Source organism: Phyllostomus discolor, chromosome 2 (assembly GCF_004126475.2).
Source record: "Phyllostomus discolor isolate MPI-MPIP mPhyDis1 chromosome 2, mPhyDis1.pri.v3, whole genome shotgun sequence".
Taxonomy (NCBI): domain Eukaryota; kingdom Metazoa; phylum Chordata; class Mammalia; order Chiroptera; family Phyllostomidae; genus Phyllostomus; species Phyllostomus discolor.
In genome coordinates this window covers 203,174,459-203,190,568 of record NC_040904.2, presented here as the reverse complement: position 1 = coordinate 203,190,568, position 16,110 = coordinate 203,174,459, and the positions used below count along the sequence as shown (strand labels likewise).

Here is a 16,110-nt window from a genome sequence, read left to right as displayed (position 1 = left end):
AGCCCAGGGAAGTCCGACCCAGACTACAGTCGGGGAAAGACAGCGAGGGAGCTCGGCTGCACCGAGGAAAGAAGAGGCCACGGATTCTTGCTGCCTAAATGTCATCTGGTTGGAAAAAGACACAAGTCAGGTTGCAACTACTAGGGCGGGGGGGCGGGGCAGGAAATGCAACAATTTTAAGTTGGGGTGCAGGCTGACTAGACGGACAGATCTGTTAAACCTGAAGGAGTGCATTGTGTCTCTAAATGAAATCCGAAAAGCGAACACCGAAGCTCAGAGACCCAGTCAGAGGGGGCGTTGGGCATTTGGCAAAGTTAATAGGGACACAAGGAAAACACGAGGTGCTGAAGGCAGTCCAGGAGGTAACTGCCGTTCAACTCCACCCGGTGGCTCGGGTGTCGCCCTGGCCGGCAGCTTCTGCCCTTGGTTTCCCCTTCTTAAAAATCGAGGCGCAAACCGGCTGCACCCAGGCGGGTGATACACCTCCACGTGGGAGAGGGTGGGGGCTGAGAAGAGAGGCAGGCCTGAGAAATCTCGTTTTGCAGAGGCCCAGGAAAACACCGTGGGAAGAAAGCCCGCCTAGACCCTTAGCGGCGCGCGGGATCCCGGCCCCTGGAAGCCCGGCTCCGCAAATAGACCCCGCTGGCCCTCTAGACCTGCACCCCGCCGCCCGCACCCTGCTTTGCAAGCTCGCGCAAGGGTGGCGGCTCGGCGCACGCGGTGGGGCCGGGGCGGGGCTTCGGAGGGCGGGCGAGCGGGAGGAGCGGAGGGAGGGCGTCGCGCGGAGGGAAGCGGCCCGCGGCGGAGGGAGGGGAGGCCGAGTGCTGGAAGCGGAGCTCCGCGCTGGGACTGGTTCCTTCGCAGCCATTTTCTGTCCAACCAAACAGCCGATTGGAGACGGGAGCCAACCAGGGCTGCATTGGAGGTTTGTGTCTCGCTTCGGCCAATGATCGCTCCTAAACCGACTCCACTTTAGCTCGAATGAAATGTCCGTCTCCTCCCGGCGCCGTCCCCGCCGCCAACGCCGCCGCGGCCGGGGGCACTCGCCTCCCTCACGCCCGCCCTCCCGCTCGGGCCGGGCCGGTCCGGCGCCTGCGAGGCCGCTCCCGCTGCGGGCCCGGCCGGGGAGCGGGCGCCGGGCTGCGGCGCGGCTCTTTGTGCGCCGGGCCGGGGAGCGGCGGGACGCGGGCCAGGCCGCCTCCCGCTCGTCCCTGCCGAGCTCCGGGCTGGAGGCCGAGGAAGGGGTGCCGCGAGCTCGTCGGGCTCCCCTCTCGGCGGCGCCCCGGCCGGCTCCATTTTGTGCGGGAACCCGGCCAGGGGGCGGGGGGACGTGGTTCGGACCCCTGGCTCCGACCCTGCCCCCTTGGCTTGGCAGCCGCGCGGGGGTCCCCGGGGAGCTCCCCTCTTCCGCCCGCGGAGGCATGCGGGGCCGGGCCGCTTTGTCTGCCCCGGCACCCCGGGCACCGCGCGCGGCGGGCGGGCGGCAGGCGTTGGGCGCGGGCCGGGGCCTGGGCTGGGCGAGTCCGGGGGATGCTTGCCAGGGCGGCAGTGCGGGACTGACAGATCCGCGGGGCTGTGGGGCCGGGGCCAGCCCGCGCACCTTCGTCGGGAGGAAGCGAGGTCCCCGGGAGGAAGGAATTGGTTTGGTCTCCCCAGCCTGGTTTGCACGAAAAGAATGCAGCCATCTGGCGGCTTGCGGTCCCTGGATTTGCCCCCAAGGTGGGAAGGAAGACTTTCGAATTGGGCTAAGGTTTAGTCTTGGGTGGGAGGCGGGGAGGATGTGTTGGGCCTTCGGAGCAGTATTACTCTGCGAGAACAAAGAATTACAGAGCACCCACAAGTCGTAATTTCCCCCCAAAGTACCATAACAAGATAATTTAAACAAGCTTTGGCGGCATACCACCTTCAAAACAAAACAAAACAGCACCCCAGTAAGCCTCTTGGACTTAAACAGTTCCGTGGGTCGTGCCACGAATCACTCACCGAGATGGATTGGGCATCAGTATGCAAAGTAATGAGCAACAGAAAGTGATGAGGTAAACCAATCAATACAAGTGGCATTTTAATAAACAGGAGTTTTATTTGTCAACTACTGAAAGTTCAGCCGGCATTACTTAAAAGGCAGTTCAATGATTTCAGTTCCTCACTGCTCTTGTAGCTTAATTTAAGGACTACTGATGCAAAACTCGGGTTGTTGATGCCGAAGAAGGGAGGGTGGAGGAAGGGTCTGCTGCTTTTCTTGGATACAAATTTGCATTTTTTTCAAACATTAAACAGATGTATGCATTCACTTGAGCTCTTACATTTATCATAATCTGCCTTTAAGAAAATATATACCATTTGAGGTGATAGCGTTTTTCTTTAATACGCTGAATCTAAAATACTCAACTATTTGGGTGATTGTAACGAGGTGTAGACCCACCCCAACTCCCAAGCAAAATACACATACATACGGTTCTTATATTCCTAGGAAACGTCTTTTTCCGACACTTAAAAAAATAACACTTCTAGCTATAAGAAAAGAATTTTCTGGGCAATTTGGGGGTTAGAAAGAGGACAATGTTTGAAAAGAAATTAAAAATTGCATTTATGATTATAGCAGGCAATGTCAGCCTGTCTTTGCTGCCTCTACCCTCCTAATGGCTTTTTAAAAATTCAATTCAGTGGCTACAGTTTTTTCTGTTTATTAGATTTCATGCTGGAATGCATATGAGTATTTTCTTCCCTTAAAATTAACACTGAAAGGATGTTTTTGTTTTGACACCCCCTCCTTTGTTTCACTTGAAAAAATGAAAAGAACCAATGAGAAATGGAGATTGTAACATGTAATTGATACCAATTTATTGAAGAGCTATTCAGATGAAATTGTAGTCCAGAGTGGCAGTGCTTTAAAATTTTAAATAGAGCCCTTGATTGACTGTGTTGTTCTCTGGGCGGCATGTATCTTCTTTCCAGTATAATCCCAGATACTTAATTTAGAAGCATTATATTCTGAGATAAATTTTCCTTCCCTTTCAGACCCCCGAATCTCATTCTAAAACATTAAGAAACCATCTCCCCAAATTAAGCTGATTCTCTGTTTTGGGTGTTAGTATTTTAAGTAGTTTAGATGTGTAATTGTTGGTCTGCCATCCACATTACATAATTTGGGGGTGTGTTGTGATGAATATTTTTGGTGAGCATGACTAAATTCAGGGTTATGTTGGAAAAGCAACAACCCCCCCCCCCCCCCCCCCCCGGCACAACCAAGGAACCAACTTTCAAAATTTGAGTTCTCCAAAATCTTCCAGTTTAACAAACATTTATTGGGTGCTTGCTTTTTGCACCGTTTTATACCATGCACTCCACTGAATAAGAATAGCAGGTAAAATTATATGTGCCTTTTAAAAGTTTACAAGGAAGAGAGCCTGCAAGCTATACATTTTTACTACCAATACATGTTTTGTCTTCCAGGCTGGCACTGGGCAGGGGTTAGACGCCGACTCGGACGGCTCAGGCTGGTGTTCTTGGACACCACTGACAGCGCGGCTCTGACTGTTTCCTGACAGTAAGTAGGTTTTACCATTTTGGTTGTTAATTAGATTTGCACAGCAATTAGCTGGAAACAAAATTATAACTGATTTTATATTGGAGATACCTGATAGGATGGATGCCTTCTAAGACTAGACAATACCTATATTCATTCCTGAGCCACTTGGCATGCATGTAGCAAGCGTTTCCTGTGGGCCCCTAAGTGCTGTCAAAAGCTACAGGATAAAAAGCTTGTCCCAGCTCTTAAGAGGCTGTTTATCTGGTAGGGCTTTCGTCGAATTGAATACTTGGAGAACAGTTATGCGTGGAATGGAAAATGCTGCTCTGAGAATAGTACAGGTGAAAAGAAGAGAGGTGTGGTAGGCCTGGGTATTTGGGAATGAACCTCCCAGTGAACCTTGCAGGATGAATGGGGTGTGGCGAGGTGCAGGGTATCACCAAATCTGAAAGCCTGAGGATGAGTAACATGTTTAGGAGGTGGAGAGTAGATCGGCATGGTCCAAGCAGGGATTTCACAGGACGACCTAGTGGGGAGATACCACTGGGTCTGTCTGGGTACTTGGTTCTGGGTCTGCCACGATATCTGTGACACCAGGCATGTCACAGCTACCTAGAGCTGTGATTGCCTCACTGCTAAAATAGAACTGCACACAGTGATCCCTAAGTAAGACACATTCCAGCACTGAGATTTTTATCAGCCATTAAAATGGAATTGAAAACAAGACTAATTAGGTTAAGTGGGAGTCCGCTCTTTATGCCTGGAAAGCATGAGAACTGTATTTGCAAGGATGGTAATCATACAGCATTTCATTGGTCAAGTTCTTACTATGTATCATGCTCTTTGCTAAGTGCTTTTTATGGGATAACTTCACTTCTCAGAGCATCCCCACGTAAAAACGGGGAGGCCGAAGCACAAAGAGGATGGTAAGGAAAGACACGCAGCCGGTGAGTGGAAGCCCAGCTTCCGACCCAGGTGGTCCGTGTAAGAGCCAGCGTTCCACCACTGCCTCCTGGTGAGAATCTGAAACCAGGTGCATTTCTTACCGTTTCACAACGTTGTCCTTGTTTCAGGGGCAACTTTAACTGTTTTCAGTATACAGTTGGTGAACTCACAGTTTCAAAGGGGCAAATGAAAGATTTAGGCATGAGGAGTATAGGAAAACCTGTCAGTAACAAATACTGTGAAGTCCTTGGCATCTGAAGCCCCGGGTTTCGGTCCCACGTACCGTGGCACCTTTGGCAAGTCAGCCTCCTATCACCTCCGTTTTCTCACCTCCTTCACAGGGCTGTGAACACTGCATGCAATATTTAAGAAGTGTTCGATAAGTGTTAAACTTACTAAAGAGAGCGCTGTTTACTGCATTTTGTACAACAGATTATTAGTATAGTTTAAATAATGCTGCATGGAAAAGTTCATTTATTGGCTTAGCCAGCTGACCATTAATTTCACATATTTTAGAGAACACTATTTTTGAACTAAATAATCAATAGAATAGTCACTAAATTAACGGGGTTTAAATACTCTTTGTCCGTATTTACCAGTTCCCTTGAAACGAATGGTTCACCATTTCACTCGTTCCCTTGTCATTTTCCTACATGTGCTTTCTCCCTTGTCTGCACGGACTCGGTCCTTTAGTTTCTCTGTTCACGAACCAGGCCTGTGAGCGTCACACATGGGCACACTGGTACCATTTTACACTCGTGGTCGCCAGCTTCAGCCAGGCCCTTTGCATTGCCCACCGCTCGTGCCCTTCCTTCCCCATTCTCTGCAGTGATGGGGAGGAAGAGCTGTAAGGATCCCAGCATTATCCTCATTTCTTCCTTCAGCTCTTGTCCAGTCAGTTACCACGTCTGCCGACTGTACGGACCACTCACGTCTCTTCAGCTCTTTGTCCCTTTGATCTCCAGACACTGGGCGTGACCATCATCCCGCCTGGACTCCTGCCCTGACTGCAGCGGTGTGGTCCTCACTGGTCTGCCCCCATTCTTAACTCCCTTCAGTTCATTTGTATGCTGGACTATAGCCAGAGTGATCTTTTAAACAAGAAATTGATTTGCCCTCTTTGCTAAAACTCTTCTTGGATTTGCTGTTGTCCACAGGCACTGCTTGACCTAGTCCCTACTACCCACCAGGACTATGTTTCCTTATTTCCTTCATCTGGAACATTCTTTTCCCATCTTTCCATGCCTAATTTCTGTTCATCTTTCAGTCTCAGTTTAAATATTTCCTAAAACAGCCTTCCTTGACTCCTCACACTAGTGAGGTCCCTTTCAGAATAAACTCCCAAAGCATATTAACAAGACATCTTTGTTTTCCTTAGCCCTAACAATTAGTTAATTAATAGCCATATATCACATTTACTGAGTATTCCTGTTATACAGTGGTGTCTTTACGTGTTGAGTTTTAGTCTCATCCTACTTGTTCAAGGTCTCATGACCAGTAAGTAATAGGGAATTCAAACCAGGTGATGCCATTCTAGAACCTGCCCCTTGGAAATACTAATAGGCTGTGCTTCCCGCCCCTTTCCTGTGCCCCCATTTTACATAATGACATTTGTCTTCTCTGCAAGATGAGGACAGAGTCTTTTCTGTGTTGACTGCTTCATCGCTAGCACATAGCACGGACCTGATAAATACTGTTTACTGGGCAAATTATTTGTTGACTGGCTTGCTTACAATCTGTAATCTGTTTTTGCAAATTTTTATAAGATGTTTTAGACCTAGAAAAAAACCTTTGGGATGTATGTAGTAAGTCCTGTCCCCCATTCCTCATGTATGGATAGCATATTGTAAGTATCAAAGATGAGGCTAATTTGTTGAATGGAAGAAGATACTAAGTCTTTGGGAATTCAGAGATGGGAACACTAATTTTTGGCTTACAGAATGCAGTAAACCCAAAAGATTTCAGGAGGATGGGGGAACACTGGGCTTAAGTATGGGGCACAGATTTTTATGGTCAGTAGTAGAGAGGCAGACAGAAGGTATGGTGAGATGACAGGAAAGCTAAAACTTGCGGAACCCAAGACACACACAGCCAAGCAGAAGACGGTGTGGCTTATCTTCAAAGGAGGGAGGGTGATATCTGGTGTCTCCTGGGCACTCTCCCAGCCAAACACTGTCCTGAGCAGGTTTCTGTTCTTGTTTGATTCTGACAACTCGGAAACACTTTCAGAAGCATTTTTTAGAAGACTGAGGTAGTTTAGAGACTAATTCTCTTAATCCAAATGATAATCTTGCTGCTAATTGCAGTGTATGACAAGATAAGGGGATTTAAACTTTTTGCCTTGTAATACTTTTTATGTTGTATTTATACATTAATCTCCCAGACTCTTTTTTTTGAACAGTGTCCTTATTAGTTAATTTTAAAAGACTCATGGTATCCTGTGGACATTCATTTTGGAAAGGATTTGTTACTTTTTTCCTCTCCCCCACTTAAAAAAGATTTGGTTTTAGTTGTATGTTTGTAACACTGGCCCTGTCTCCCGCACCTTGATCTCACCTAGGGCATTGTAAAAAGGAGTCAGTTTGCAACTATTCTAATTGAGCTCTTTTTATGGCTAATAAATCCATCATCATATCTGTCAATATATTAGACTACTCTCCTAGTATCTTGTTTGCATTTTAGGATTAATGTAGCATTTTGTATTTGGGTAATGTTCACATTCATTTATATTAGCTGTTTAGGATGGGGAAGGCGATACTGTTACTTTACATTTAACCAGTAGGGATGCTTGTTCTCAGGGATCAGTAAGAAAAGGCAGAGCTCACTGTGTTTATCGCCTGTTAGAGGCCACTAAGAAGTATTAGTAAATAGGTACCCTGTACTTTTCCACATTATTTAAGGTTAGGTGAGTTCTGTTCTCTCCTCCCTTAAAACAGCTAGGTTATGGAAATGTATCTGTATCTACAATGAAATTAGATACCACAGTCAACAGATGCATCAAAGAAATGCCACGTTATTAAAGACTTAGAAACTAGCCTGGTATTTTAGTATTAGATACAAATCCAGCAGAGATGGAAAAGAAGACATGTGTTACAACAAGGACTCACACTGCAGTTAATAATGGCAAGTTTGTGCTGATCCTGGGCCTTGATGAACATTTTAGGATCAAGTGCCTTGATTTGGCCCAAAGCATGTATAAACTACACTTAAATTTTGCTACACTGTTTACTCAGATAATGCATTAAAGATTTTTCTACTCACAATTAGCCAGTTCCTTGTTGTCCCTCCCCAGCCCCTCTTAGCATTATTTGCAGAGCAGAAAGACTTTCAGGATTTGTCACGTTGGTGAAATGGAATGTAGCCAGTTTAAAACTAATGGTTTTCTCTTTTTTCCCCTCCAGATTTTCCCTCTTAGAATTCTTTTAGCTCTGAGCAAAATTAATTAAGCAGGCCTTTTTTTTTCCCCCCAATAGCAACTCACTTGTCTGTGGTTACATGAGAGTAATTTTCCTGTCCTTACATGCAGATCTCCGGCCTCCCTGCCCCCTCCTTTTCTTTTCTCTTTAAAGAATTAGAGGTTGATGGGCTCATTTAAAATGTGGGTGCACGTGTGGTCAACATGGCACAGATTAGGCAAGGAATCCATGTGCTTCTTATCCCAAACAACAGTGTGAACCAAGACGTTGTCTGTTGTGGAACTCTGAGAGCACAAAGTAAGTCTGCATCAGGAACGAAAGGGTGTGCCTAGGAATATTAGGCTTTAGCAGGAGAACGGAAAGGGATGCACATGGTGCTCTGCAGGAGACGACTCATTTTGGTTTTGCTTGTTGCTCTAGGGATAAGTTAGGTTTTAAGTCAGGGTTGCCTGTACTACATTCGAGGATTATGCAGTGGAGAAGAAAGAGGTGTGTGTTTTAGATTCATTTCCTCATCTTGTTTCCGTGTTGGTCTTACGCTTATCACTTACGGAGGATGGATAGGGGACTTTGGGGTAGCTGGCACATTGCCAAAAGGCTTCCAAATCAAGAAATATGTTTTCTTTTAGTCAGCTTCAGCTGTGAACAATGTAATTGACCCATCCTATGACATTTCATGAGCACCGAATCTATTGTTTTTTAAGGCAAGTTTTATTGAAGAATATTGAACAAGGTTTTTCCCTCCTAGATGGACGGCGACAGTTCCACAACGGATGCCTCCCAGCTCGGGATCTCTGCAGACTACATAGGGGGCAGTCACTATGTCATACAGCCTCACGATGGTAAGAAAGCCACGGGTGGGGACGGGTTCACACGGAGAAACAGATTCAGAAGTGGAAGTTTATCAACATGACGTTCTAGGTTGTCTTTACAGAAAAATAGCAATCTTGCATCACAGTTCAGTGGAAAATCTAAAAAGGTATACTACCCTGCTATTTTAATGAGAAATAGTCTTCCAAGAGTGACGGAGTCCTAGAAGGGAGTTCTATAAAAGTACACCTTTTTAAAGTTTCTTTACAAAATTGTTACTAATTTCCTATGTGAGAATTAAACATGAAAAATTCTTACTCAATTGGTACAGTAAGTAAAATAGTTCTTTAGAGGGTGAGTTGCTAGCTCTTTCTAGTACCTATGAACAGAATTATTTTTGTTTTTCACTCAACATTAAGTTTGAACTATGCAGGTATTAAAATGGGCACTATTATATGGCCTGTTATAAATAACTTAGTTTTGTAGCATTCTGATTTACAAGATTAAAAACGTTAAGATAATATTTTTTGTAGCAGGCAATTAGGGAAGGAGGATTAGTTGTTTCATCCTAAAACATACTCAAACAAGTTAACTTTGATAACATCATTTTAAATGCATAAAAATGTATATTGAATCAGCTTAAGTGCCTTTCCTATTTAATTCATATAAAGAGTGGTAGTTTTACTTACAAGACAGTGCCTTTAATCATGAAAGGATCTTACTGGTACTGTGAAAGCCTTGGTTTCACTACATCTACATAATTTGAAAATTCACTTTTTGTAAGAATGTTGGATTACCACTACAACTTTGTTTAAAACTATTACTACACTAATAATAACCCAATTGGATCAGTAATATTCAAGTCCAGTTTTTCCTTACTATATACATTTGGCTTTGGATAAACATACTAGCTTTTAATCTAGCAATATGCAGGGAACCATCATTATAGGTCAAGGTCTGTAAGTTTTATACCTGAGTCATGTGACACATTTATGAGCACTTCCTCTGTGGAAGGTGTTACCAAGTCCAAGGAAGGACGAAAAGCTGATCTCTGGTCTCAAGTAGAAAAATCTAATTGAGGGAATCAGAAATAAAAAGAATTATAAAATATGTCAAAAAAAGATGCACAGAGGCATTTGTGATATTTTGTGGAATATCATTCATGCTGTGGAGATGTTACTGAGCTCTTTGGAGAATGGGGAGGAGGTAGGATTTGAGTAGGCAGAACTGAGGACAAAAGCGTTCCAGACAGTGGGTTTCAAATTAACAGTCCATTTAGTTCTGGTCCTGAGAGAGTGGTAAAAAGAACTACTATCCTACTCCCTAAAAAGGATTAGGAAATGGACCAAAATAGTTCTTATCCTAGATCGTTGCAGATAAGATGGTCTTTTCTTCTATCTTGAGGTAAAAATTACAAGAAGCTTTAAACCTAAATTATTTTTTCTTTGTAGATACTGAGGACAGCATGAATGACCATGAAGACACAAATGGTTCAAAAGAAAGTTTCAGAGAACAAGACATATATCTTCCAATAGCAAATGTGGCCAGGATAATGAAGAACGCCATCCCTCAGACGGGAAAGGTAATGCAGAGGAGGAGCCTGACGAGGCTTTCTTGGGGCTGTGCAGCCACACGAACACAGTTCAGGACCACAGTCAGCTGTGGACTGCAGCTTTTCAGTTCCGATGCTCGTCACCTGACAGTGTTCCCTCTGCAGTTCTGTCATGGCCCCAGAACGTGCCCCTCCCCCACCTGTGGGACGCAGATGGAATACAAGAATTTTTAAAAGAATAGGTGCATTGTCAGAGCTATCAGGTCTGGGCATGTGCTGTCACGTCTATAATGTTGCAGCAAAACTGGGTCATACTGGACTGATGTGGAAGTTACAAGGACTTTTTAAAAATCCTTTTATTTGGAAACAATTTTAAATAAAATTATAGATATTAACGTACATGTAAATTCAGCTGGAATTTTTTAAAGTAGTTTTGTTAGAACCACTTTAAAAACTCATTTGTCACTATACTCATCACTCGGGCTTAAAGTCACACTTTTAATATTTTATATTGCATAATACATTTTTCTTTTTATTAAAGATTTTATTTAATTTTAGACAGAAGGGAAAGGAGAGAGAATGAGAGGGAGAGAAACATTAATGTGTGGCTGCCTCTCGCGCACCCCCTACCAGGGACCTGGCCTGCAACCCAGGCATGTGCCCTGACTGTGAACTGAACCAGCAACCCTTTGGTTCACAGGCTGGCACTCAATCCACTGAGCCACACCAGCCAGGGCTAAACTTTTCTTTTTTAAAAAAACATTTTATTTACTTATTTTTAGAGAGAGGGGAAGAGAGGGAGAGAAAGAGCTATTATAGCTTATACAATACTTATATATTGTATACAATGTACTTTATTGTAGCTTATAAAGTACATGTGAAAGTAATAAAAGCTTGTAAATAAATATATTACTTAAATACATCACTCAGCCTAGCAGTTCCAGTTTGAGAGATCCTCTCCATGTTTTAAGGGAAAAAACCACATATGGTTATAGAGCACTTGAGTTAGTGAATGAATTGAGATATGCTTGTAAATGTAAAACATAAACCAGATTTCAAAGACTTGAGTGAAAAAAACAATGAAAATATCTCAGTTTTTAATGGATCCTGTGTTTAAATAATATTTTAGGTGTACTGGGTTAAATAAAACATAATTATCTTGCCGGACTGCATTTATCCAGCTCTGGTTTACTTTTCTCCAGGATGGAATATGGGCATGGCGATGAAGCACAGTGTGTTTCAGGGGGATCCTGAGTATCATTCCTGTTAGAAGTGGCTTCGGGAGTGCATGCTTTAGTCCACTAGAGCTTTCCTTTCAAACCCTAGACCCTTAAGAGAAGACTTGTTTTTATGAGGCGGCAGGTGTGTGCTTCTTTAAGTAGGCTTTTTAAAAAACTCAAAACCTGACACTTCACATTTTTAGCAGGAAAAGTGTCACCAGATGCCATTAGTTCACTTCCTTGTAAGCCTTACATGACTCCAGTGTGTTTGTTTTATTAAATGTTGGTGTGACCTAAGTCTGCAGCCCACGGTATACTAGCTACACACATCACCCGGTGGATTTTCTTGGGACACTTGGTTAATGAGTTTTCATTGTGGGGTGGTGGGGACATCCAGTGGTTGCTTTTATACTTAAATTGTATGTTTTCTATGAATAGTTGCCAAGGCAGAAGCCTTGTATTTAAGTTTTTAATTCTCACTTTGAGGGCTGGAATTTTAATAGCACAAATGTGTTAACATTATTAGCACGTATTTCAGAGATTAAAGGTTCACAGTCATAAACTGAAGTTTGTGTTCGTCTGCATAAATAGCCTTTTATTTTGCAGGTTGTTGGGAAGGTGATGATTATATTCCCTGCCAATTTACCTATAATTTTTCTCTTTAGATTGCAAAAGATGCCAAAGAATGTGTTCAAGAATGTGTAAGTGAGTTCATCAGCTTTATAACATCTGAAGCAAGTGAAAGATGCCATCAAGAGAAACGGAAGACAATCAATGGAGAAGATATTCTTTTCGCCATGTCTACCTTAGGCTTTGACAGTTACGTAGAACCTCTAAAATTATACCTTCAGAAATTCAGAGAGGTAAGTAAAATGCCTCCTATTATGCTTTTAAGAAAATAAGATACTGTTCACTAACTTTTAAAATGTTTAAAAATTCATTTTATAGCAAAATATATAACATTTCTCAGACGTGTGTAATAACTTAAGTTACCATAAGTCCTTTCTTTTTCCTTTGTAATTATTAATAACAGTAGTATAGTTATGTAATGATTAAGAATGTGGACTCTGGAGGGTGAATCCCAGCTCCACCACATGTGAACTCTGTGATCCTGGGCAGGCTGTGTAAGTCCTGTCGGCCGCGGTTTCCTGGTCTGTCAAGTGAGGCTAGCAGTCGTACCTGTCCCCCAGCTTGACTGAGAGCACTAAGCGGAACAGCCTACATACCGCACTGAGCTTACATGGGATGCTCAGTAATGCATCTCAAAGCTTGGGGCCTTTTAGATAAGAAAAAGAGGGAATTATAACCATGTTCCTTTCTTATTATTGACTGAATTACATTTCCTTACTGTAAGTTTGGTGTAAGACTTACTTTGCTTTCAAAACATTTTCTTAGTACCTTTCGTGTAAAAAAAAAAAAAAAAAAAAGAAAGAAAGAAAAATTTTAAACTCCAAACTTGCTGTTCCAGTACTGCCCAGGTGGCTGGGGACTATATACATAATTGATAACTTGGATTATTTGTAGTAGATTCATAAGCTGAATATTTATAGTCTTTTACAGATTATTTTATCTGTGAGTAGAATTCTGTTTTCCTTTAGATGTAGTGTGGAATTAGAATAACTAATTTTACCCATAAATATTTTAGATTTTCTAGACCATTGTTAAGACTGTTTTGTGATGATTACTACTTATATAAAAAGTTAGCATTCTGAAGGACCTCTTCATATGTAATTAACCAGAAGTATTAATAAATACTCTGTGTAGTGTTTGTAAAAATAGAAGCTCCTAATTTTAGGAAATAAGCAAGCATTCTCATTTAGAAAAGTTTCTTTTGAATAGCAGTGGTTACTCTTTTGGTCTTCCTTCCACAGGCAATGAAAGGAGAGAAAGGAATTGGCGGGGCAGTCACAGCTGCAGACGGGCTAAGTGAAGAGCTAACAGAGGAGGCTTTCAGTAAGCAGTGTTGTGATACATTCATGCAACTAAATGTAATGTGTGCAGTGGTACTTCAGGAAAACAGCACTGAATATTTTGACATAGCACTGTCTTGAATAGTTCGTCTTAGTTCATGCCCATATATTTGAAGTCAGTGTGGGCTAAGTATAAAATTTAAATTCTGCAGACATTATAATCTTTCCCCAATAGTTCTGATTGATTTCCACAGCCCCTAGTTTTTGGTTTAGGATTCACATGAGATAGGAATGTTGAGGATTACAGTTTGCAATATAAAATCTTGTGATTTAAATAAATTTGAACTGTTTTTTAATTGAGTATCATATTACCATATGGTGAAATGAAAGCTCTGTGACTATATTTCTCATATAAACTTTATATGTATACATTTTACATTTCTCATATGTAAAATATATGCTGCTTAGGTATGAAAATGTGGCTTCCAGCCAGTCCTCATGATGTAGGTCTACCCGTGAATCACAGCCTCATTTCTGCAGATTTGTACACATGGGTAGTTAGCTAAAGTATATTTCAGAGAAATGAAGATTAGAAAATCAAAAATGCTACAGAAGAAATGTGCTTTTTAGGGAGCTCTTTTAAAATGGAAAATTTGGGGGTTTATGATTGGGCCCATGATTATACTGATGAGCAGCAGAATTGTAGTGAGACATTAATGGCACAATTTTGTGGTTCAGACCAAGATGCAGTTCTTTTCTCACTTTGACTTTTCTTTTGTCTTTCAGCTAACCAGTTACCAGCTGGCTTAATAACTGCAGATGGTCAACAACAAAATGTTATGGTTTACACAACATCATATCAACAGGTAGAGTACCTTTGTATTTTAAATTATTTAAAAAGATGATTATTGATTTTGATCACAAGTAGTTAATTTCAACACGTCATAATTATTAACCTGATAAAAAGATTAAATATTGTTGCTCTGGCCAGGTGGCTCAGTTGGTTACAGCGTACACTGAGAGGTTGTGGGTTCGATTCCTGGTCAGGGCATGTGCGAGAGGCAACTGATAGATGTTTCCCTGTCTCTCCCTTCTCCTTGGGTCAGGATTAAAATATATATATATATATATAAACTGTTTGGTATTCTGTAATGGTTAAAAATACACATGTTCATATTTGCATAGAAGATTTCTAGAAAGATACACAAGAAATTAACAAAGTAGTCCCCCTTTGGTGGAGAGAATAGAGATTTAGGGTGAGAAGTAGACTGATTTTTCACCATCTGTTTTTTTTTAATTCTCTATTGTTTTCATTCATTGAATGTTTATAATATACATGTTATTTTAAACTATTTTAAATTCTTGTCAATGTAAATTTTCTATTTTTAGATTCCTGGTGTTCAACAAATTCAGTTTTCATGATCGGAAGAAATGGAGGAGTGGGAAGTACCGAGAAGCAAGGGAGTCTGTCTGATTCCCAGGCAGAGACATTGGAAGGAAAGGACTGGTGAAATGATGTCTCTTTGTATATTAAATAGCTGTAATGTAGCTTCCTGATGCTTGACTAATTGAGGTGTTAATTCTGACTTGAGAATCTTTTTCATGAATGATTTTAAAGAAAAATTTGGATTTTAAAGGTATTGAAATATTTTTGTTTTGTACGAGAGTTTGTTGCTCTGTATGACTCCTGTATGCATTGTATATTGCAATTTATTACTGTCAGATTTGTAGACAGTTTCTTATTTTCATATTGAATCATGTTACTTTTGTAATTCAAGTAAGCAGCTGGGTTAATCCATGATGTTTACCCTTTAAATAAAATATAAGGATAAGGGTAGAGTTCATTTTGAATGCAAGTTGCCTTTATTATAAATTTGAGTTTGTCTTGGTTATATAATATCTTGCATGATAACCTAGCTAGATTTTTAGCATTTGCCATATTTATTAAAATTAATTTTTTGTAAAACATAGCGTAAGCAGCACCATTTTTTAAAAAATGTAATTGAAAAAATAAGTGTGAATGCAGAAGCAATTATTGTCTGCCCTATTAAAACTGGTGCCCATTAACAGTGTTTACACTGTTCATTGTGCCTGTTAAGATAATTTTAGCTTATTGGAACTTTTGTTAAGGCTAGATTTGTTTATTATGAGTGTTGGAATTCATTTAAGTTTAATGTAGCCCTACTGCTCTTGAAATGGTGCCCCTTTCACTTTGCATAAGATTTTTCCAAAACATATCTTTGAACATCATAGTATCCCTCTTTCAGAAGAGGAATTTTGTAGTCTGATGGTAAATGTCCTTATTTTACCTTTTTAATTGAAATGTCGTTTCCTATTATACTATGGAAACCAAAAAAACATCAGACATCATTATGTGTATACCGATTTTTTTTTGCATGGGTGAGTGAATGAAATGAAGAATTGAGTGAGTGCTGTGAGTGGTGGGAAACAGAAGCTGCCAACTTCTAGTGTGCTGTCTTGTTATTTGCAATAAACTAAACTTAGATAATGTAACTTTGTATAATTTAGTAGTATGTACTTGGGTTCCTTTTTTTTAAAGTGAGGATTTGTATTTTTTCAATTAACTTCAGTGTGTGGTTCCTTTTATATATTTCAATGATTGCTTACTGTGTAGTCTGCCTTTAGGGAGACAGTTTGAGTGAACTTCATCTGGGTAGGACACAGTTACAAGGCAGAAGCACTTTCCCAGATGTAGGCTGAAGGGACA

At 41.5% G+C, this 16,110-nt stretch overlaps 1 protein-coding gene across 1 annotated transcript; it reads left to right on the top strand.

Moving 5' to 3' along the window:
• Positions 1-800: 800 nt before the first annotated feature.
• Positions 801-15,906, top strand: NFYB (nuclear transcription factor Y subunit beta). Its single transcript, XM_028532356.2, has 8 exons — positions 801-925; positions 3,454-3,547; positions 8,639-8,732; positions 10,152-10,282; positions 12,138-12,335; positions 13,344-13,425; positions 14,169-14,248; positions 14,772-15,906. The coding sequence occupies exons 3-8, from the start codon at positions 8,639-8,641 to the stop codon at positions 14,802-14,804; spliced, it is 618 nt and encodes a 205-aa protein (XP_028388157.1). The 5' UTR covers positions 801-925; positions 3,454-3,547; the 3' UTR covers positions 14,805-15,906.
• The last annotated feature ends 204 nt before the right edge of the window (positions 15,907-16,110 follow it).

Excerpts from the sequence above, each read along its gene's own strand:
- NFYB (XM_028532356.2), top strand. The coding sequence starts at position 8,639 with ATGGACGGCGACAGTTCCACAACGGATGCCTCCCAGCTCGGGATCTCT. Across the intron at positions 10,283-12,137 it reads CCATCCCTCAGACGGGAAAG|ATTGCAAAAGATGCCAAAGA; the intron begins GTAATGCAGAGG and ends TTTTCTCTTTAG. Across the intron at positions 14,249-14,771 it reads ACACAACATCATATCAACAG|ATTCCTGGTGTTCAACAAAT; the intron begins GTAGAGTACCTT and ends TTCTATTTTTAG.